The 24,121-nt window shown below is 35.2% G+C and overlaps 1 protein-coding gene across 1 annotated transcript; it reads right to left on the bottom strand.

Moving 5' to 3' along the window:
• Window positions 1–315: 315 nt before the first annotated feature.
• On the bottom strand, window positions 316–22,935 carry LOC127845796 (gastrula zinc finger protein XlCGF57.1-like). The gene is made up of 3 exons (XM_052376948.1): window positions 22,825–22,935; window positions 11,005–11,331; window positions 316–5,282 (listed from the first exon to the last, which is right to left on the bottom strand). Exons 2-3 carry the CDS (start codon window positions 11,243–11,245, stop codon window positions 4,246–4,248), a joined length of 1,278 nt encoding a protein of 425 aa, XP_052232908.1. The 5' UTR covers window positions 11,246–11,331; window positions 22,825–22,935; the 3' UTR covers window positions 316–4,245.
• Between the last annotated feature and the right edge of the window lie 1,186 nt (window positions 22,936–24,121).

The raw sequence follows: 24,121 nt of genomic DNA, 5'->3' as shown, positions 1-24,121 counted from the left end.
CACGAGTTTAAAATTATTAACAAAAAGCATAATAAGATTTTTATTTCAGAATCAGTAGGCCATAGTGATCATACAGATATGTATATAAACAGTAATAGCAAGTCACGTGACACAATGAAAATGAAAAAAAGTTGTGTTGAAATAAACCAAGTACCAATACATTTAAAAGAATGAGTTGTGCTAAATAATTAAATATAACAAAGATGCCGATTAATAATACGAGCAGAGGCAAAAAGGGGGGTTATCGGACAAAACGCAAATATGCGGATAAGGTGTATATAATTTTATATTTTTGTCTTGTAGGTTCTATATCTCAACACAAAATATATACAACGGTTTAATACAAATAACACATAATTTATTATACATCACAATAATTTGCTTCTCGTATATCCGAATCTGTATACATTTATTATTTATAATCGTAAATTTCAAAAGACAAAATTATGTTGATAATTTAATGACTACTTACAAAGTTGCCCAAAAAGATACGCAACATGCATGAACACATTTCGTTTTTCGATTTGTTTTTAAAGAGACACCGTGATCTGTCAATAAACACATGTGTTACAAAAGTACACATATAATAATATTTCAGTAATTGTGTTGAATATTTATCAATAAATTACAAGTAGAGACTTGGTGAACGAGAAATCATATCATTATATTACTCAATACACATGAACGAATGCTAATACAATATTGTGCGTTGCCCTATCAAAAGAGACATAGGGTGTATTTTACAAATTATGTATCATTTACAGATTTTCTGATTTCAAAGCATTGAAATATAAACATGCTTAGACGCCGAAGTACAATTTCATTTTTGCTTTCAAACAGCTGCTTTAATTTAAACATACTAGGTTTACACCAAAAATATTTTTTCATGTATTGTTTGCGTAAATCATGATATAATGACCATTCTAAAATAAAGTGAAACTCGTCTTCAAGCTTATCACAAACAGTACATTTTATATCTTCTATTGGGATACTTATTGGTCTATGCCACCTTCCAGACTCAACACTTAGATTATGAGAAGAAACCATTAATCTAGTGAAAGCAATCCTGATTTTTTGAACATTTATACACTTAAGAAACGTTTGAAAATCAAAATCGACTACCTCCCGAAAAAACGTTGCTCGGGTCGAGTTATCCAGACGATGGTGCCATAACTGGATATAATTATCATGAAGACGTTGCTTAAAAACATACATAAACACATCAATATCACCGACTCCTTGGGAAAGCCATATTTCGTAGAAGCCCATTGAGGTCAGTAAATCTCGGATTAAAGTAACCCAAGATGTTTTATCAGGGTATATATCTGCATCAGCTTTTAACATATTATATACTATAAGAGTGTATTTGTTGTCATTGCTGATTAACAATTTTAACCAATATCTAACAATTCTAATATATCTTTGATTTGCTAAACTAAATCTACCTAAAATGCCATATACGAAATCGTTTTGTGTGGAACGTTTAACTCTTAAAATTCTTTTACAATATAGAGTATGCACTCTCTCAATATTAAGAGCATTATAAAAAAAAATCACATGAATAACTTAGAATAGGTACAACAAGTTAATCAAACAAATCGAATCTATGAAGTATAGACAAATCAGTGAAATTCAATAAATAACTGTCTAATTTGAAAATTGCTTTCTGTGCTTTACTAGCATACGTACTCTGAGTTTCGCTAAAAGACCCACCTTGAGTAAATACAATACCCAGATAGGAGAAAGACTTAACCATTTCAATATTTTCATTATTAAAAACAAACTTCAAATTTCATGGCAACATTCCAGATTTTATATACACTATGACTTTAGTTTTCTGAACATTTATTTTCAGTTTCCATCGTTTACAATATTCTTGAAGTAAATCCAGACCTTTTTGTAATCCATCTCCTGTATCAGAAAAAAGAACAATATCATCAGCGTAGAATAGAAGAAATAATTTTGTCATGTAAGTATCTATTCCGTCAAAATTGTTCAAAATCAAATACTCTTCAATATCATTCAAGAACATAGAGAAGAGGAAAGGTGATAGGCATTCACCTTGTCTAACACCAAGCGTACATGTACATTCATTACTAAGTGTATTGTTATAATTCACACGAAATTTAAAACCACTATACATACTTCTAATTACGGTAAGCATTTTACCTCTTACACCAATTTTAATCAATTTATACCATAAACTATTTCTTTCTACATATTCAAAAGCTTTACTAAAATCTATAAAACAAGAGTATTTTTTTTCCAGTATTAATAACATGCGTAATTAAGCCATGTAAAACACAAATATTATCTGTAGTACTCATACCGCTACGAAAACCTGCTTGTGCCTCGATATAAACATTGTATTGCTCTGCTCACTTAGTTAAACGATTGTTTAAAATTCTGGTAAATAATTCTCCAATAGTACTTTAAAGCGTTATTCCTCTATAGTTTTCAGGGTTATTTTAAACACCCTTTTATGTAACGGTAGGATATATCCTTCCGACCAAGATTCTGGAAAATAACCTGTATCAAAAATAGTATTAAATAAAATGTTCAGAAAAGGTAATAACTGACCAATGACATATATCAAAAACTCATTTAAGAACATATCAGGACCTGCTCTTTTTCCTGTCTTCAATTCCTTTATGGCAGTTGTGATTTCGATATTGCTTATAGGTACGTCGAGCCCACCAAACATAGCATGAAATTCATTATTAACAAATCGTTCATTGAAGTACAATACATCTTCATCCGGATTGAAAAAGTGATCGTCTGGATTATTTACAGCTTTAAAATATGTTTCAAAAGAAGACAAAGGTATATTTGGGGACTTTACATGTGAAGCATATTTTAACATATTCCAGTATAGTTTAGCATTAGTACGTATATATGTTTCAAGTTTTTGGTGCGATCAATATTATATTTTCGTTTTGCAGATTGCAAAGCCGTTTTGTAATCTGAGCGAGACTTAACTAACAATTCTCGATTTTCATCAGTTTTACAATTACCATACCGATTTAAAAATACCATAAAATCTTTTCGTTTAACTTCACAATCGTATTCGAAACACACATTGCTTTTCTGAGTTGGTAATTTATCATTTTTCTTAACTATATTTTTCTTAAACAAATTATCAGTAACACTATCTAATATATTTCCAAAGTCGAATCAACTTGACTCAATGTCATTTTGATTTAAAGCATTTCTAGTCTTTATAGTCAAATCACTATAATTTTCTTTTAATTCAGTATTCCATATATATTTACTATCTAAAGTTACATAATCTCCACCTTTAACATCATATACAGGTTGATGAATTTTGATGATTAATATTGTTATCATAGACAAATTCAATTACATAATAGTCTGATAATGGGTTTGGGTCGAGAACAACAAAGGATGTAAAAAAATGATAAACGGATTCAGATGCAATGACATAATCTACAAGACTACAGCCTCTATGGCCAACAAATGTATATTTGCCAATGCCGGCGTCTTCACCAATTCGACCATTTAAGATTCTAAGTCCAGTCTGCTTGCAAAAATCAATAAAAGCAACATCGCTGTTGCTCCGTATTTGTCTATCCAGATTAACTTTGTGTCGGAACTTCACCCCGCACAAAAATATGATACGATTTATGTGGTGTGTCATATTATGTGCTCAGTCTCATTCAGGAAGGATGTGATTGAACGAGCTTTTGGTATACAGTAACGCTGTATGTTCAGCCGCTCCCCTGCATAAAACCGAATGTGCAAATTTAGTTGAAATCTGGTGACAAAGTCCACGAACACTTCAATTGAAAGGGTGCTCTCACTTGTGAATCCACGTATGCCAATTGAGATCGGATTATACATGTATGTGACAAATCCTTTCTACACACGTTTCACTGGTACAGCCGCAACCGGTGTGAATCCTCAAATACTTAGTGAGGAAGGAGCCTTTAGCAATTTCATTTCCACACACGCTTTAACTATGTGACCGCTCTCCCGTGTGAATCCTCATATGCTGGGTGAGATGTGAACTGACAAATAAATCCGTTTACACAAACAATGCAACTATGTGGCAGCTATCCTGATTGAAACCTCATATGCTGAAAGAGGAGTGAACTGATGACGAATCCCTTTCCGCAAACAATGAACCGATGTGGCCGATTTCCTGTGTGTGTGAATACTCATATGATATATGAGGGCCGAGCCCTTGAAAAGTCCTTTTCCACAAGCAATACAACTATGTGGCCACTATCCTGAGTGAATCTTTATATGCCGGTTGAGTTGTGAACCTCTGACAAAATCCATTCCACAAACACTGCACCTGTGGGGCTGTTCTCTTGTGTGAATCTTCATATGCCGGTTGAGGTGTGAACTGCTAATAAAACCCTTTTTGCACACACTGCAACTGTTGGGACGCTCTCCTGTGTGAATACGCATATGATATGTGAGGACCCAGCCCTTGGCAAACCCTTTCCCACAAACATTGCATCTATGTGGCCACTCTCCTGTGTGAATACTCATATGCTGGGTGAGGAGTGACTTGTTGACAAATCCCTGTCCACAAACACTGCACCTGTGTGGCCGCTCTCCTGAGTGAATCTTCATATGCCGGGTGAGAAGTAAACTGTAAGTAAATCCCTTTCCACAAACACTGCACCTGTGGGGCTGCTCTCCTGTGTGAATCCTCATATGATATGTGAGGTCCAATACCCTGGCAAACCCTTTTCCACAAACACTGCAGCAGTGTGGCCGCTCTCCTGTGTGAATACTCATATGATATGTGAGGCAATTGGGAGTTGTAAATCCCTTTCCACAAACACTGCAAATATGTGGCCGCTCTCCTGTGTGAATCCTGAAATGCTGGGTTAGGTCTTTACTGGCGACAAAGCTCTTTCCACAAACACTGCAAATATGTGGCCGCTCTCCTGTGTGAGTTCTCATATGTCGGGTTAGGTATGAATTTTTGACAAATCCCTTTCCACAAACACGGCAACTGTGTGGCCACTCTCCTGTGTGAATACTCATATGCTGAGTGAGGTTTGAACTGCTGACAAATCCCTTTCCACAAACACTGCAACTGTGTGGCCGCTCTCCTGTGTGAATTATCATATGCCGGGTGAGGAGTGAACTATAGGCAAATCCTTTTCCACAAACACTGCAGTTGTGTGTCCGCTCTCCTGTGTGAATCCTCATATGATTTGTGAGGTCCTTGGGAGTTGTAAATCCCTTTCCACAATTGCTGCACATATTATAGAGATTGGAAGTCTTCTCAACATCTGATAGTCCTTTATTAAAGATAAGAGACATATTGTGTATGCAATTAAGGGCAAAACTTAACTATAAGACTAACTTTAATAAGTGTCACATAGACCTTTAAGTTAAGAAAATATGTTTTTGACTGAACTGAGCTCGGTCTACAAGCTGTGATCATTTAAGGATAGTTGATTAAAAATGGCCTTATTAACAGAGAACATATTAAAACACATCAAATTATCCTAAAGATGTGTACACTTTTCAACTGGCAACTTGCAGTCTTACAAAATAAACAAGAGATGTGTTTGTCAGAAACACAATGCCCCCTAATGCGCCTGTAATAGACGTCATGATGGCGAGTTGTTAATAATGTTTTGGGTCGTTGAATAGATAAACGAAAGCTTTTGACGGTTCACTAAACGTTCTATTTTTCCGTCTTTAAAAGTCTGGATCACCAGGCACACTAAACAAGTTTAACAACATTTGTAAATATAACGTGAATAATAAAGTACATCTAAGGCTCACCCTTTGACAATTAATTTCAAGTTGTTTTAGTTTGGTTATACTTGGAGTTTAAATTTACGAATTATTTAGATTATATTTTATTTATCTTATTTTTACTTTTTGATGTTGTTGATTCAGAGATGGAAATTTGAATGACCCCGCCATCTGAGGCTCGCCTTTATATAGACAGTATCAGCCAATCAGGTTGCACATAACAAAATCTGGACCAATGAAAACAATTGTTACAAAGTAACATTGGCGTTCTAAAATAAACATTTCAGAGAAAATTTAGCTTTTGATGGGAAACTATAATTAATTACAATTTATAATGTGGCGTTTACTTGATATTTAGAAAGAACAATATTTAAGGAATAAAATGGCACCACATATGGTTTAAATAGACCAAAATATGATATCAAACGCCGGTTTACAAAATGGACAGTGACAGCTTCCAAACAAGATGGCGGATGCGAATTATACTTGACAAGTAAGTTGAGTTCAATAAAATGAGAAAAACTGCATTAAATGCATTTACAAAAACAACCCCATTCAGCCATCAGGCTTAAACAACAACATATTATATTAATAAAGGGTGGCCTGTTCCAACTTATATAACTAATATAAGCAAAATCTTAAATAACAGCATGTAAATAATTACGTTTGTCCCAGTAATAAAACCACATTTCAATATTGGTTATGATATAACCGTTATATAAATATATTAATTATGCCTCATTGAACTTGAGCAAATGCTAAGTTACGTTAGAATAAATTACATCATTCATTTGACCACAGTAACATACAATTAGAATAAATATCATGACATTATTCATTGGAATAATGTTATTCAACTGTTAAATAAATACAATGTAATATATTAATTAGACAACTATATTTGTGACAAGTTACACTTGTTACATTCACCCCTCTGTACCTTAAAGAAACTTGTTTACTTATATCTATTGAAATGATACATTTTAAAATTTGATTCATGTCTTGTTATTGGTTGAACTTGACATTGTTATTTATTATACATGTTAAAATAATATTTCCATCCCCTCTATCACAGTCAGGAATTCGTCTGTAGATGTGTCCCGATGTCCAAAAGTCTGTTCCAGCATTTGAAGGATGAGAATGTTCGTGGAACGCCCTTTTACCATATCCGAAAGTAGGACGTAGTTGGCTATCCTCATCCTTCTTTGATTTTTTTTTACCTTTGACCTTGAGGGAGAAGGATGACCTTGACCTTTCACCACTCAAAATGTGCAGCTCCATGAGATAAACATGCATGACAAATGTCAAGTTGCTACGTTCAATATTGCAAAAGTTATGAAGAAGGTTAAAGTTTGGGTTAGAGTTTTTGAATTCATTTTGTTGACCCTTGACCTTGAAGGATGACCTTGACCTTTCACCACTCAAAATGTGCAGCTCCATGAGAAACACATGCATGCCAAATATCAAGTTCCTACATTCAATATTGCAAAAGTTATGAAGAAGGTTAAAGTTTTGGTTAAAGTTTTGGGACACACACACACACATACAATGACAGACAGGCCAAAAACAATATACCCCCGATCTTTCGATCCGGGGGCATAAAAACAAGAGCACCCCATAGCTGGTGCCAATGCTCGGCTGTGAGTGCAGTTTTGAATAAATGAAAGCTTGTCAGAAGAAAATGAAAAAGGTAAGTGGTAAGAAGAACTCACCAAGGTGCATCTACATATGAAGTTTCAAAGTTGTAGGTGATTTTGATTTTAGAGCAAATTGTTAAATTCTTACATTAGAGGTCACAGTGTCCTTGACCTTTGACCTAGTGACCCAAAAATAAATGTGGCATGTAGAACTCACCATGGTGCAGTTACATATAAAGTTTTTAAAGTTGTAGGTGGAAGCACTTTGATTTTAGAGCCAATGTTAAGGTTTTAGCATGACGCGGATGGCAGACGCCAGATGACGAGCGGGCTATGACAGTACGTCGGGTTTTCTCCAAAAACAGCCAAGCTAAAAACTTGAATTTCATGCAAATGTAGAGAGAAACAAGAGATGTGTTCGTCAGAAACACAATGTCCCCTACTGCGCTGCTTTGAAATAAAATTTCTATTTATCATTTGGCAGGTATAATAATCATCTCCCTTTAAAGCTTATTACTTCCCTGGGATTTTGTCCAATCCAACCGGGACAGGGGGTCTGTAGACAGTAAAAAATGACAAAGTCAGACATCACTGACAACCAAGGCCTGTGGTTTATCAAAGAGATCATAGCCAGAGTTCATCATGTATCTATGGACATAAATCAACAGGTATGTCAAGAACCCTACCTAGTGTTTTTTACACTATTTTTGGAATGGGGCCGGGTCCCTTTGGATTTGGAAAATTCGCGGTGTTTTGACTAAAATTGGGAAATTAGTGTTGTTGTAGTTTTGCTAACAAAAGCTTCAAAATTGAGGGTACAAGTATGTCCATTATTATATTTACTAAGGATCTAATATGGGGATGGGAGATGAACAAAATATTTCCACAAAAACAAATTTTTTTATTTTTTTTTGGAAACCTTCCATCGGGAATTTTTAGCTCCCATTTAGGGAAAAATATATACTTTTTTCCATTGGGAATGGGTCCAGTTACCTGACCCAATTTTGAATGAAAAAAAACACACTGCTTCCATTCACAAATAAGTACAGGAAAGAAATGATAATTATATCATTTAAAAAAAAACTTTGACAAATCAATTATTTGAGTTATAAATAATCAAAATAAAACATCTGTACAGTAACTGTGAAAAGAACTTAAATTCTTGGTAAGGAAAAAAATAATCTGAGATGTATAATTATATAAATTACTTCCCTTGAAAAAAATTGTCTCAAACAAAAATCTATTTTTAGTAGCAAATAATTAAAAGCCGCTACCGTGACTGTAGGTTTACCACTCAAAATGTGCAGCTCCATGAGATACACATGCATGCCAAATATCAAGTCGCTATGTTCAATATTGAATAATTATCTCCATTTAAAGCTTATTACTTCCTTTGGATTTGTTTTTTTGACCTTAGACCTTGAAGGATGACCTTGACCTTTTACCATGATGTGTTTGTCAGAAACACAATGCCGCCTACTGCGCGGCTTTGATTTATTTAACAAAAATATATAATTTTGCAGGTCAGATAATTATGTCCATTTAAAGCTTATTACTTCCCTTGGATTTGTTTTTTCGACCCCGTGAGCTAGTTTTTGACCAGGCATGACCCATATTCGAACTTAACCTAGATATTGTCTAGATTCAACTTCTGACCAAGTTTCGTAAAGATCGGATGAAAACTATTTGAATTAGAGAGCGGACACGAAAAAGTGTGACAGACTGACTGACAGACTGATGGACAGTGCAAAAACTATATACCCCCTTTTCTTCAAAAGGGGGCATAAAAAAGCGAATAAGGAGCAAACAAAACAAGAGGACCAATGGCCCTAAGGCGCTAACCTGATTTCCAAAAAAACAAGACTATTCTGAAAAAAAGAGGGCTGATTCATACAGATTGGCCCAAAATGGCGACTTCAAATTATTAATTTGTTTTTTATTTGACCTAGTGACCTAGTTTTAAGCTCACAAGACCCATTTCCAATCTCAGCCAATATCTTATTGGGACAAAATGTTCTAACCAAGTTTCATGGAGATTGTCAAATAAATGTGCCTCATATAGTGTCAACATGTTTTCATTACAGCCATATAAATAAAATTGCCCTCGCATCCAGCAGCCTTTTTTTCAACAAACCGTAAGAATTTTAGAACTCCACTGAAAAGTCAATTTAACAAGTGTTCTGACTTCCTTTTTCTTTTATTGCACTAAAAAAGAAACTTCTATATTGTTAACAATGTTTCACTATATCCATATAAGGAAAATGCCCTGATCCCTTGGGGCCATGTTTTTATAAAGAGTTGTTTTTCAACGGACCCGAATAATTTTCAAACTCAGCCTATATATCATTTCAACAAATGTTCTGACCGATTTTCAAGAAGATTAGAATAAAAATATGACTTCTAGAGTGTAAACAAGGTTTTACTATAGCAAAATAAGGACCAAAAGATGTGTTTGTCAGAAACACAATGCCCCCAATTGCGCTGCTTTGAAGCCATGTATTTGACCTTTAACCTTGAATGATGACCTTGACATTTCACCACTCAAAATGTGCAGCTCCATGAGATACACATGCATGCCAAATACCAAGTTTCTATCTTCAATATTGCAAATTTATGACCAAGGTTTAAGTTTTGGGACACACACATACAACGAATGAATGAATGACTGAAAGACAGACAAGCCAAAAACATTACACCCCCGATCATTCGATCCGGGGGCATAAAAAAGCCCATGGCGCTAGTGGCCATGTTTTTAAACAGATCATTACAACAAATGTTCTAAGTTTCATGAAGATTGGAAAATAAATGGGACGTCTAGAGTGTTAACTAGATTTTTGCCCTGCCCCCTGGCGGCCTTGTTTTTAAACTGACCAGATATTTTTTTGAAGTCATTGTCGAGTTATTGATTGGAAATGATTTTCACACTTAAAAAGTGATCACAAAAGCTCACCATGAGCATCTTGAGCTCAGGTGAGCTAAAACAAATTCTACAAAAGTAAAGTTGACACATGGTAAAACCAACAAACATCTGTTGTAAAAATTACCTATTTTGGAAAAAAATAAAAAAATCCAAAAAGCAAAAACAAGAAAGAGATGTGTTTGTCAAAAACACAATGCCCCCTATTGCCCCGCTTTTAAATAAAATTGCAATATATCATTTGGCAGGTTTAGAAATTATCTCCCTTTTAAAGCTTGTTTCATCCCTTGGATTGTATTTTTTTACTTTTGACCTTGAAGGATGACCCTGACCTTTCACCACTCAAACTGTGCAGCTTCATGAGATACACAAAAATTACACATGCATGCCAAATATCAAGTTGCTATCTTCAATATTCAAAAAGTTATTGCAAAAGTTTAACCAAGGTTAAAGTTTGTGACACACACAATCAATGAATGACAGACAGACAGACAGGCCAAAAACAATATGCCCCCAATCTTTTGATCCGAGGGCATAAACATAGAGGAAATATATAAGCTTTTTGTAATACATTTATATAATTTTTGTGCAAAATACAGTGAAATTTGAAATATAAGAATCCCTTGACAGCCTCCATTTATTGGCCGAAGAAACAATGTGATGACAGATAGCAAACAATATGAGAACAGAGGCTCAGCAAACCTAGTGTAGTGTCTTCTATTTTTTCTTTCACACCTTCATCAGTTACAGCTTCTTGATAACTAAAAAGGCCTGCATGTAAGGTGTGGCTGGCATAGGTGTCATTTTTGTCTGCAATGACATCAACAATGTGCTCCGCAACATGCTGTCTCAAGCTAATCAAGTCCTGCAGACCACGTCCACAGGTGTCACACCAGAACAACTCCTTACCGATGCTATACAAGATGTCATTAGATGTCAACATGATGTAACTTCACGGTCACTTGATGCCAATATCCCTTGATTGTCACAGAAATTGGATTCCATGCCCTCTTTAATACACTGGAAAACCTGTAAAACAAAGTCAAATAAAGAGTAAAATTGTATTTCGACCATGAATTTGGCAACACCATTTTTTCTTCCAATGTAACAAGGTACATCGATGAGAACGCTCTAGGATTAACTAGATATGCCATCGATGCTAAAGATTACCTTTATACTATCACCTCAATTAAGGTTATAAAGCCGAGAAAATTTAAGTCCACCAAACACTTACCCTGTAACAAAGAATTGAATACATATAATCTTGGTGAATATAGATTAAACAGTGGTAAGAAGGCAACAGGCAATACTTCTGCCAAGTCTGGTCAAAGCCAACTTTCCTTTCATAATAATAACTTCCAAATTAAGGTCATTCAACTGGGAAAGAAACCGCATAGCACTAAAAGAGTACTATAACTCCCACAATCCTGTGTACTATGCTATAGTAAAACAAGAGGGCCTGAAAGGCCCAAAGTCGCTCCCCTGAAATAACAAGATATTATTGGGACCAATCTTCTGACCAAGTTTCATGAAGATCGGAAAATAAATGTGGCCTCTAGAGTGTTAACAAGGTTTTACTATAACCATATAAGGAAAAATGAGATGATCCCCCCCGGGCAGCCATGTTTTTCAACCAACCGGCATCATTTTTGAACTCCAAGATATTATCGGGATGAATCTTCTGACCAAGTTTCATGAAGATAGGACAGTAAAGGTGGCCTCTAGAGTGTTAACACAATTTAACTATAGTCATATTAGGAAAAATGACCGGCCCCTTGGAAGCCATGTTTTTCAAGCAAACATAATTATTTTCAAATTCATCCAAGATATTATTAAGACCAATCTTCTTACCAAATTTCATGAAGATTGGACAATAAATGTTGCCTCTAGAGTGTTAACAAGGTTTTACTATAGCCATACAGGGGTTGAAGAATCCACTCGACCGCTCGCATATGCCAGTGAAGTTGACGGTCGGGCGAGTAAAATTTGTTAAATACTCGACCGACCAGGCGAGTGCTGTTTTTCAAGTTGAGAAATATAAATTCAGTTCCAGAACTCCTTCCACATCGATACAAATTGCGAACAATTTTTCGAACGAACAAAAAATACGTTAAATACACAAAGAAACTGCGGTTTCGTTTTGAAAATGAAAAATGACATCACGGGCACAGTAAAAATAATTCTCGAAATCGGCTGCGCTCTTTTCGTCGTTGTCAGTGCTCTTAGCTAATTGATTAAAAGTGAATAAAACTGTTAAATATATTGGTCATTCCGTGAATTTTAATGTTAACCCTTTGCATGCTGGGAAATTTGTCGTCTGCTTAAATGTCGTCTGCTGAATTTTTAAAATTAGCATTTTCTTCGACTTTTTTCAAAGAATATTATCAGAATAGCAAACAGTTTGGATCCTGATGAGACGCCACGTTCTGTGGCGTCTCATCTGGATCCAAACTGTTTGCAAAGGCCTTCAAGATTCGGTTCCCGCACTGAAAGGGTTAATATCAATAAAACAATAATACATCACTGGTTAATTATAATACAAGTTTCTCATATTTAATTAAAAATAAACAGAATTTTTTTTTTATTAATAAACAGAATAATTTCGAATTTCGTGATCAGAAGCCTTAGGCAAAATTTACCATATTGTAACTGTTTGTCAATCAAGCCTGTCTTTCAGAAAAAGTTCGTCTGAAATAATAAAATGGAAAAGGGTTCTATTTTAAAATATCTGCAAGGTGGTGGCGACAGGGAACAGAAAGAATTAGAAAGGTCGTCAAAATGAGAAGTGGAAAGAATTGAGAAAAGAAAAGAGGTGCAGAAAACGTAAGGAAAGCAAATATAATTCATCATATAATGTAGATAATTTGTTTGCAGTTAAGTGTCACTATGTTAAGTAGGTTTAGAAGGTTCTGGTTGATCATAACTATAAATATAGATATCTATTTTTTTAATGCAGGGCAAGTAGATTAAAGTGCAGGGCGAGTGGCTCTGAAAAAATTCTTCAACCCCTGCCATATAGTCATATAAGGAAAAATGCCCTGCCCCTTGGCAGCCATGTTTTTCAAGCAAACGTTACCATTTTCGAACTCATCCAAGATATCATTGAGACCAATCTTCTGACCAAATTTCATGAAGATTGGACAATAAATGTGGCCTCTAGAGAGTTAACAAAGCAAATGTTGACGCTGCACAACGCACAACAGACGACGCACAACAGACAAAAGGCGATCATAAAAATAGACCAAGGAGCATATTTTTTGCAAAATCTTGTCACAGACGAAATTCATTACATTTAAATCAAAGTTCATTAAGTTTATTCACCTGTGAAAATTTCATGGAAGTTTAAGTGAAATTGAGTACATAATATTTTTGCGACCATATATTTGACACTGTTAAACTGTAATTGGTATCATTGCTGCAAACAAAATGGTCACAGTCAACATTCCTTCCTTTAACTATTTACCACTTAGATATGTATTTTCACCCATTTGTAGTCCATTAGAAAAGTATATTTAATTGAATACCTTTCTTACTAGATTGAAGTTTTTAAGGCTTCAAATCCAAACCTTAGGTACTGATGAGCAGAAAACAGCATAATACCTGAACAGACTGTGAGTTACTCACAGGCTGTTCTGGTTTTATGCTGTTTGCACATAGCCAGTTTAAAGGTCAAACAGTCAAATCAACCCAGCAATTTAAGATCTCTTCTAGCCACAACTTTGGGCAGTAAATAGGGATGCCCAGTCTTAATATTCATATGGACAGACAATTGCAATTCTTAATGCCTCCCACTCCACGGAGCCATAAACTAAGTCTTTACCTTTGAGAGAACAATAAGTATATCAAGTACTGCTTTACAGATTCAGTCACTATAAACAAGCAAATTCGTTGAATTGATATCCCCCGCCAAATAAATGCTTCTGGACACAAGTGTTCTGGATGGAATCCAAATGTGTGATTTTGACCTTTGTGTGTGACTTTGACCGTGACCTTGACCTTAGCCCTTAGGATTATTGGTGTTGAATGTGAAGCACTCCCAGATGATTGAGAACAACTATGGCAAGTTTCATGGCCCTGGCTCACGTGTTAATGGAGATATATCACTAAGCTTATATAAAACAGCATTTTTTAAGATACAAAGGGCCATAACTCCGTTATTAAGAGATGGTGTACAATGCCATTTGGCGTGCATCATCATCTTATCCATATATATACTCATACCAAGTTTCAATGAAATCCGCCAAAGCACTTTCAAGATATGGCTCTGGACACAAAAGTGTGTTGACGAAATTCATGAGCACAGACGCTGTTCTCCATTTTCCGGATTAATCCATAACGTTAAATGTAGGGCATGCCTCTATTTGACTTCAATTTGGGACAGAGGCATGCGTAATTTGTTAAATGCGATGTGCGCGCATCGAGCACTGTTTTTATTCAACCAGTCATCAATTAACTCAAAATTTAGATTGATGCAATAGGTACAAATAATTTTCTGAAAATCAGTCAAAAACGAAAGTAACTGTATATCAAACTTCAATGCGTATCGGTCAGCGCTCAATTTGTTTGATTTACAAAAATGGTCTTTTATCAGGTTTGTTAGGCTCAGCTGGTATAATACACAGAATACCGCGCAATAGAATCTTTTGACTTGATTTGGGCCATGAAATACAAATGCAGTCGGCTTTTAATTCACTATGATGCATCTATTGCTAGCAATTAGCGACCCCTATCATATAAACACCATGGTGTGAATGCCCGATAAAATCAATAATATGCTGATAGAGCACTAATACAGTGTCAAAAACAACACTGGATCACTCGACTAGTAGATATGGTTTGTTAATTAGGGGGCAATAAAGGGATAAGCAATGGTAAGTAAAGCCAGACTGTGCTTGTATAGCGAATTTTATAGTGACCTTATAGTACATTATGTCGTTTTGTACAAATGTCAGGACAAATTGTGTCACAGCGGGACACCGGGACAAACACCCCAAAAACAGGACTGTCCAGCCAAGATCGGGACGTCTGGCATGTACTATGACAAACTTTGTTAAACAAGAAACTGTCAGAGACGGGTGATGCTCCCCAAAGGATTTTTTTTGTCACAATATTGCACTATATATTCAGATAAAAGGAAACATCTTGAGGGGCATAACTTTGGACAAAATAATACCATGGATGGTTTAGCAACTTAAAAATTTCAAAGGGCCATAACTCTGTGAAAAATCATCTGACGAGACCCAGCTGATAATATGCACATCTCCTTTTGGTAGTGAAGCTTCCCATAAAGTTTCATTGAATTCCAGTCATTAGTTGCTGAGAAATAGCCCGGACAAGAATTGCCTTATATGTACAGTTAATGAAAAAGTTCAAAGGGCCATATCTCTGTGCAAAAACCATCCGACGAGAACCGGCTGATAATATGCACATCTCCTCTTGGTAGTGAAGCTTCCTATAAAGTTTCATTGAATTCCAGTCATTAGTTGCTGAGAAATAGCCCGTACAAGAATTGCACTATATGTACAGTTAATGGAAAATTTCAAAGGGCCATGACTCTGTGAAAAATCATCTGACCAGAACCGGCTGATAATATGCACATCTCCTCTTGGTAGTGAAGCTTCCCATAAAGTTTCATTGAATTCCGGTCATTAGTTGCTGAGAAATAGCCCGGACAAAAATTGTGCACGGACGGACGCACACACACACGCACTGACAGACGAAGCGGCGACTATATGCTCCCCCCAAAATTTTAGGGGGGAGCATAAAAAAGTGCAGTGTAACCATTCAGGTTGATTTGCTATTATAGTCAATTACATTTGCTATAAGGGACATTTCAAAACTTCTGCTTTCAGATTGATATCAGGTTTTTTATTTTAAAAAATGTTTCAGCATTTTTATGTTGATGTTTACATTTTTTTAAATGTTTTTTGGAATTGGGTTTGTTGCGATGTATTTTCTTAATTGAACTTGATTTATAAATTTCCTGGTATAATGTAGGGATGCAAGATGTTACAAAAATCATTAACCGGTTAACCTTTTCCAGTAACCGGTTATTAACCGGTTAACTAAAGCGCCTTAAGTAGTGAACATGATTTAAAGCATGAAAAAATGTCATACCGCTCGAACCGCTCTGTAAAAACAAAAGTAATTTCAAATTTAAAATCGCTTGCGTTGATAGCATGCCAGTTTCGTAATAAAATGTACAATTAATATTAATAATTTTGTAAATGTATGCCATATATTTTATTTATGCATAGGAGTAAAAAATTAAAGAACTACACAATGTTAATTTTCATGTTTTATTTACTTATTTTTAGTTGGACCGCTTATATTACGTTCGCGTCGTATCACTCACAAAAATATTTTGTTTTAATTTTTGAAACTCAAATTGGCTTAATATAGAAATGTGTTTTTCCCTTTAAATTTGACGTAAAGTGGGTCACAAGTGTTCTCTTCTAATTCGATACTTGCATATTTTGTTGTTCGCATTTTAGTGTTTGTAGCTGAAGTAGTATCATTTGATTTTAATTATACAATTAAAAATGTGGGTAAAAGAAAGGAATGGATGCAAATTAAATTAATTTTGCAGGATATGTAAGTTGAATGTTTAATATAATCAGTACATTTATTTAATAGCGAAGTAACTAAGTATAATGTTCTCAAATAATGATAGTTACGTATGTTTGTTAATGTACCATAGTGTGCAAATTTTAAGCAATTACACAAATACTAAATTTAACGGTTTTATTTTGTAAATATTTTTAATTGATGTTTTATTAATTAATAATTTGCTTTCTTAAATAACACTTTTATCAGACAGTAATGGTGGAATCATTGGACGTAAATTATCAGAATGATATTAATTTTTGATAAACAATAGGACATTAACTCGTCAAAATTACGAATGCGCAATTCTTGATAAAATTGTTACTTATAAACACGGTATTTTCAAAAGCAATCAGTATTGGCTATTGGTAAATAAAACATCAAAATAAGCCGTCCAATGTCTCAGCTGTTTTGTATGGAGAGTTCTATAAACTTGTCAATTATGTCTTAGCTAATAGCTCCCACTCACCGTAGTTCGCTAGTATAATTTAAGCGAGTCAAAAAACAAAAGTGTCAGTTATCAAAACTTACTGCCAATTTGCTATCACAAAGGCATTGATTAATTGCTTTATTACTTTGATTGTTGACACGTTATTTATTACCGTCGATGGTTCGGCTTGTTTTTCTAACTAGTCGCCAGCACAAGTTGGCAGTATGTCAAGCGAAAAAAGTAAAATCGTACGAATTATTCCATGAAACAAGAGGGCCAAGATGGCCCTAGTTCGCTCACCTGAGAGGAGTCGGTTCATTCAATCTTTACCAAATGTCAAACCTGACCTAGATATTGTCAAGAAAAACATCCTGGTCAAGTTTCATCATTATTTCATCTGCGAGTCATGATCAATGTACCTATGAAGTTTCATGATCCTAGGCGTAAGCATTCTTGAGTTATCATCCGGAAACCATTTTATTAAGTTCAGTCACCGTGACCTTGACAGCCATTGTGTGAATATCTTTTTTTGCACTGTGACCTTGACCTTTGACCTAGTGACCTGATAATCAATAGGGGTCATCTGCAAGTCATGATCAACAAACCTATGAAGTTTCATGAACCTAGGCATAAGCTTTCTTGAATTATCATCCAGAAAACATTTTACTATTTCAGGTCACCGTGACCTTGACCTTTGACCTGAAAATCAATAGGGGTCATCTGCGAGTCAAGATCATTGTACCTATGAAGTTTCATGATCCTAGGCATAAGCGTTCTTGAGTAATCATTCAGAAACCATTTTACTATTTCAGGTCACCGTGACCTTGACCTTTGACCTAGTGACCTGAAAATCAATAGGGGTCATCTTCGAGTCATGATCAATGTTCCTATGAAGTTTCATGATCCTATAGACATAAGCGTTCTATAGTTATCATCTGGAAACCATTTTACTACTTCTGGTCACCGTGACCTTGACCTTTGACCTAGTGACCTGGAAATCAACACTATCTCTGTTGTTACAAACAACGAATGACAACACTACCTTTGTTGTTACAATCAAAGAACGAAAAAACTGTTTCTGTTTTTACAATTAACGAATTGCCACATTATTTTTGTTGTAACAATGAACGAATGGCAAAACTATCTATGTTGTTAAAATCAACGGATGGCTACACTATCTTGGTGTCACAATCAACGAATGGTACCACGATCTCTGTTGTTACAATCAACGCATGGCCACAGCATTTTTGTTTACCTACCCATAAAGACGCTTTTCGTTCTGTTGCATGGCTTTTTATTAGAGTGGTGTAATTGTGGTTTAAATTCTCAGAAAAGCATCAGAAAAAATGGTGTGTTTGCCTCAAATCACAGCTCATTAAAACGTGTTTTTTCTGAAAATGCATTGCAAGGTAAATTCATTATTACTTTGTATTGGTATCTCTTTAAGCTATTGTTGATTTCAATGAACGTACATCTTTACATTCAATGGCTGGATGAATTTCTCAAGTGGAATCCAGAAGAATATGGAGGACTTGATAGTGTTACATTGGTAACAAGTTTTACTCATCATATATTCATATAAACATAATTACACTTTTTACAATAAAAATTTGACTGTGCATTAGTTCTATTTAATTATTATTTGTTAAAGTTAGCTTACATTAAAATGTGAAACGTTTTAGCAATCCCGATTATGGAAAAATGCGGCTTTTCTTTAATATGCACGCTATAATGACTTTTTATATCTTTTTTGGCAATGGAAATAAATTGAAAAATACCTTTGTCCGACTTGCATTTTAATGTTGATTTTGTTTACATTTTGTGTATGGTTTCATGCCAAAATTATTTCAAATACATCGTTTGTTTAGTTTTTTTATCAGGTAAATGTGTTGTCTATCGATATTCAGTGTCATATTTGCGTTGATTGCAATCGTTTGCTAAATATGCGCTATTTATTTAGACAAGGGTGTTAATTAATTTTTTTGACAGTTGTATCCCTTGTATATATGTATAGTATATATATACATTTTTTTTTAAATGTCCCTGTGGAGTAAATGGCTGGACGGATTTCTTTGAAGTAAACTTATTTTGAATGGTTTTCCAAGTGCCCATAAGAGGACCAAGCTATGCTTTGGATTATTATTATTTTTGACATTTTTGCGTCCTGCGAAGAAAGGCCTATGCAATTTCTAGTTAATGACCTTGTTATGATTTTAATATCAGAGGGTGGGGATTTATTCTTTTGATTTTTTTTTCATTTGTTCTCTCATTAAACATGATTTTATATATTTATTTGAATATACTATCCAGGGTACGTTACTTCCACCTGTGTTACTGGTGTACCCGAATTACCGGTGAAGTTTGTAAATACGCTGGTACGTCACAGCACGCGCATTTTCATTTACAACTTCCGTCTGAGACTGCTTACAATTTTTGCCAGTAGCTGTCAAAACAGAATATCCTCTTAATAATGTCTTTTTATCGGGTAAGTAGGTATTAAAACACGAATGCCCATGTATTTTTTCGTTATTTACACACACAATCTGGTTGATCATTCAGTTTTCTCATGAAAACTATCGTTTTGAAAAGTCCATCTGCAAATTTTTACATAGTAGACAACAAGTGCGCATTTCCATAACCCTGTACATATCCAGGGACCTATACAAACAGGCATATGACATATCTCCTCTTTGCATTTCTGAGCGAAACTTCTCAATTGTCATGTAGACAAAGGAAAGGGCGGGAAAATCACAGGTCAACCCTGACTAAACAATTACATAAAATGGACATATGATAATCACATGCTTGACTGAGTTCAACTCTTAGACTGGCCACAGGACCACTGCTTAATAAGCAAACCATGTAAACACCATGAGTTAAAGGGAAATAATAACATAAAAACAGAACAAATGAACAGAATACTTGAAATGAATGTTTAAACGCTGTTACATCATTCATATTAAATGTCATTCATTGTTTGAAAATTGATCACAACAGGTTTTAAACTTTGATATATTGTTTGTACATATTCGACAGTACGAAAGTGTAGTTTAGTAAACTGTGATTTTCTGAAAATGTTTTTTGTCTGAGTGAAATCTATGTCATCACCGGTAATAGAAGTAAACAGTAGAAACCAACGTGGCTGACAGTGACCTACTTCTATGATAGATTAAAATGAGTTTTCGTTAACATATATGGTAGATTTCGTGTTAACTTTTGGAGAAATGAATGATTTGATAATTATATGAAGCTTTTTTTACGGAAGTTGCATTTAATATTATTTATTTACAAATGAATGCTTACGTCACCAATAATATGGGTCCCCAGGATAATACAAAGGGTAGTAGTTGGCGAGTATTTTCTGGACAGAAGTATTTTCCGGACATTTTGACCTATTTGGCGACTCGGACTTATTTTCGAATTGTGTTATCTTATCAGTGCTTGCATTATAAAGGCAATATCATTTGGCTTCACAAAAGTTGAGTTAAAGTTTGGTAATAACATATTATGTGCATGTTTATTGTCTTGGAACATCAAATAAGCGACTCTCACCTGGGGTAATCATGGTAATATAAATTATAATTAACTTGTGTTCCTCTAGCTCCTCTTGAATTCTTTGAGGTTTTACCAATACATTATTCTAGGGATGCATGAGGTTAATTGGTTAACCTACCAAAATGACCAGTTAACCGGTTACATTTTTGGGAAAAGGTTAACCTGGAAAAAAATATTTGATAATGTTTTTTTAGCTCACCTGATTGCTCAGGTGAGCTTTTGTGACCGGTCTTTGTCCGCCTAATGTCCGTCCGTCCGTTAACATTTTCTTGTAAACACTCTATAGGCCACATTTCTTGTCCCATCTTCATGAAACTGGTCAGAAGCTTTGTCCCAATGAAATCTCGGCCGAGTTCCAAACTGGGTTGTGCCGGGTCAAAAACTAGGTCACTAGGTCAAAAAAAGAAAAACCTTGTAAACACTGTAGAAGTCACATTTCATGCCCAATCTTCATGTCACTTTGTCAAAATGTTTGTCTTAATGATATCTTGGTTGAGTTCAAAAGTGGTTCCGATCCGTTGAAAAACATGGCCGCCAGTGGGCGGGGCAGTTTTCCTTATTTGGCTATAGAGAAACCTTGTAAACACTCTAGAAGTCACAATTTTTGCCCAATCACCATGAAAGTTGGTCGGCAGTGGGCGGGGCATTTTTCTCTATATGTATGTAGTGGCAGTTTTCCCTATTTGGCTATAGAGAGACCTTGTAAACACTCTAGAAGTCACAATTTTTGCCCAATTATCATGAAAGTTGGTCAAAACATTGGTTTTATTGATATCTCGCACGAGTTTGAAAATGGTTGGGATAGGTGAAAAAACATGGCCGCCAGTGGGCGGGGCATTTTTCTCTAAATGTATATAGTGAAAACATGTGAACACAGTAGAAGTCACATTTTTTGCCAAATTTTCATGAAATTTGCTCAGAACATTTGTTTCAGTGATACGAGAGTTGAGTTCAAAAATAGTTCCGGTCAGTTAAATAACATGGCTGCTGCAAGGGGGGCAGTTTTCTCATTATGCCCCCCCCCTTTCGATGAAGAGGGGGTATATTGTTTTGCTCATGTCGGTCCGTCCGACCACCAGATGGTTTCCGGATGATGACTCAAGAGCGCTTATGCCAAGGATGATTGATTTTCATGTCACTAGGTCAAAGGTCAAGGTCACGATGACCCGAAATAGTAAAATGGTTTCCGGATGATAACTCAAGAAAGCTTAGGCCTAGGATCATGAAACTATATAGGTACATTGATCATGACTCGCAGATGACCCCTATTGATTTCCAGGTCAAAGGTCAAGGTCACGGTGACCTGAAATAGTAAAATGTTTTCTGGATGATAACTCATGAACGCTTATGCCTAGGTTCATGAAACTTCATAGGTTTATTGATCATGACTTGCAGATGACCCCTATTGATTATCAGGTCACTAGGTCAAAGGTCAAGGTCACAGTGCAAAAAAAGGTATTCACACAATGGCTGTCAAGGTCACAGTGACTGAACTTAATAAAATGGTTTCCAGTTGATAACTCAAGAATGCTTACGCCTAAGATCATGAAACTTCATAGGTACATTGATCATGACTCGCAGATGATATAATGATGAAACTTGACCAGGATGTTTGTCTTGACAATATCTAGGTCAAGTTTGACATTAGGTAAAGATTGAATGAACCGACTCCTCTCAGGTGAGCGAACTAGGGCCATCTCTAAACCGTATTTAGACAAGGTATGTATACAAAAAAAATGTAAATGTCCCTGTGGTTTACTCACAGTTAGTCGGTCGATAAACACGCAATATTTCGAGCCAAACGTTATACAAAGTACAAGAATAAATGTGGGACAGACGTTCACACAATATTGTTGAGTTTTAATCGATAGCTCGCGTCCTATTCCTTTAACGAAGCGTGATAAATAATGCATGCATATGCAACCACTTACCCCTAAAAACTAATTCCAATACAATCAGAATGATAAGTATTTTTCTTTTATTTACATTTATTAAAACGTCGTTGTTGTTGTTGATTGGATATTTTCGTGCCTGGCTCTGTCAGTGTATTTCACTGGTAAGCCGGGTTCAAGAGCGATGGCTACTTTCGTTTTCAAGTAAAGGTCATAATACACCAAATAGTTTCCCTATATAATTCAATGTAAAAGCGACAACTTTGAGCGAAAATAAATGCAACATTTTGCACATAGAGACCCCCATAACCATACCTTTTCTTAAAGGCCATTCTAAGCGGAATCGATTTATGCAATAAAAAAGATATGTCATGTACAAAGCAAGAAAGAACTTGACACAAATCAAAATCGACTGTTTTTGCAGCTTTTTTTTTCGGCCGTTTCTTAGTGAAATGTAACCTTTTCTACTGCAATGGTTTACTTTAGTCTTCAAGTGTATCATATTTCAGGGATTCAGTTGTGAATACCTATTCATGCCCTACCATTATCTCCGCAAGATAACACCCGAATAATGGTAAAAAGTGTAAAACATGCCTTCCTGTCAACTATGATATTTTTTTAGAGAGTACAGCCCTACATGAAGCGATCATTTAGTGTATTGTTACCTAAATCAAATTTAGACTAAAAACAGTTGTTGCAAAGAAACTTTTGGAATTAGTTTTTACTTCCACCTGTGACCGGTAATAGGAGTTCGGATGATAAAGAAATCTGACATATGTCAGTTACAAGAAATTAACTTTCAGATAGGTTTTCAACTGAGTGTCATTGTCCACTCACTTTGTAGTTCCTGCGCAGTTCACCACTTCTAAATAAACGTGTTTTCAAATCAAAGCCTTGTTTCAGATCTCATGTGCAGAAACGAAAATGCGGTATTGATTCAAAACCATAAAATTAAATGCTTTTATCTAAAAATATATTAAATTTTCCGAAAAAAAAACAACAAACACACAATAAGTTCAATGTAAAGGTCATAAGGTGATAATGATGAGTTAAGAAAGTTAATAGATATCAACTATATAAATGCCATAGTTTTGAAAGAAGCAATATAATTGTTATTTCAAACGCACAATAGGGACAGACGAAAGGAAAGGCAAGCAAATCGCTTTCATGTAGTGATCAATAAATTGGTAATAAATCTGAGAAATACAATTCATTAGCCCCTTTTATTGACAATTCATTTAACGAATAAGCAATAAATTGGTTTCTTCAGTGAAAGCCCTAACCCTATTTATTGTCAACTCATTATTAAGGCCCGATTTCTGTACAATTTATTTGA

Source organism: Dreissena polymorpha, chromosome 9 (assembly GCF_020536995.1).
Source record: "Dreissena polymorpha isolate Duluth1 chromosome 9, UMN_Dpol_1.0, whole genome shotgun sequence".
Taxonomy (NCBI): Eukaryota; Metazoa; Mollusca; class Bivalvia; order Myida; family Dreissenidae; genus Dreissena; species Dreissena polymorpha.
This window is presented reverse-complemented; position numbering and strand designations above follow the sequence as displayed.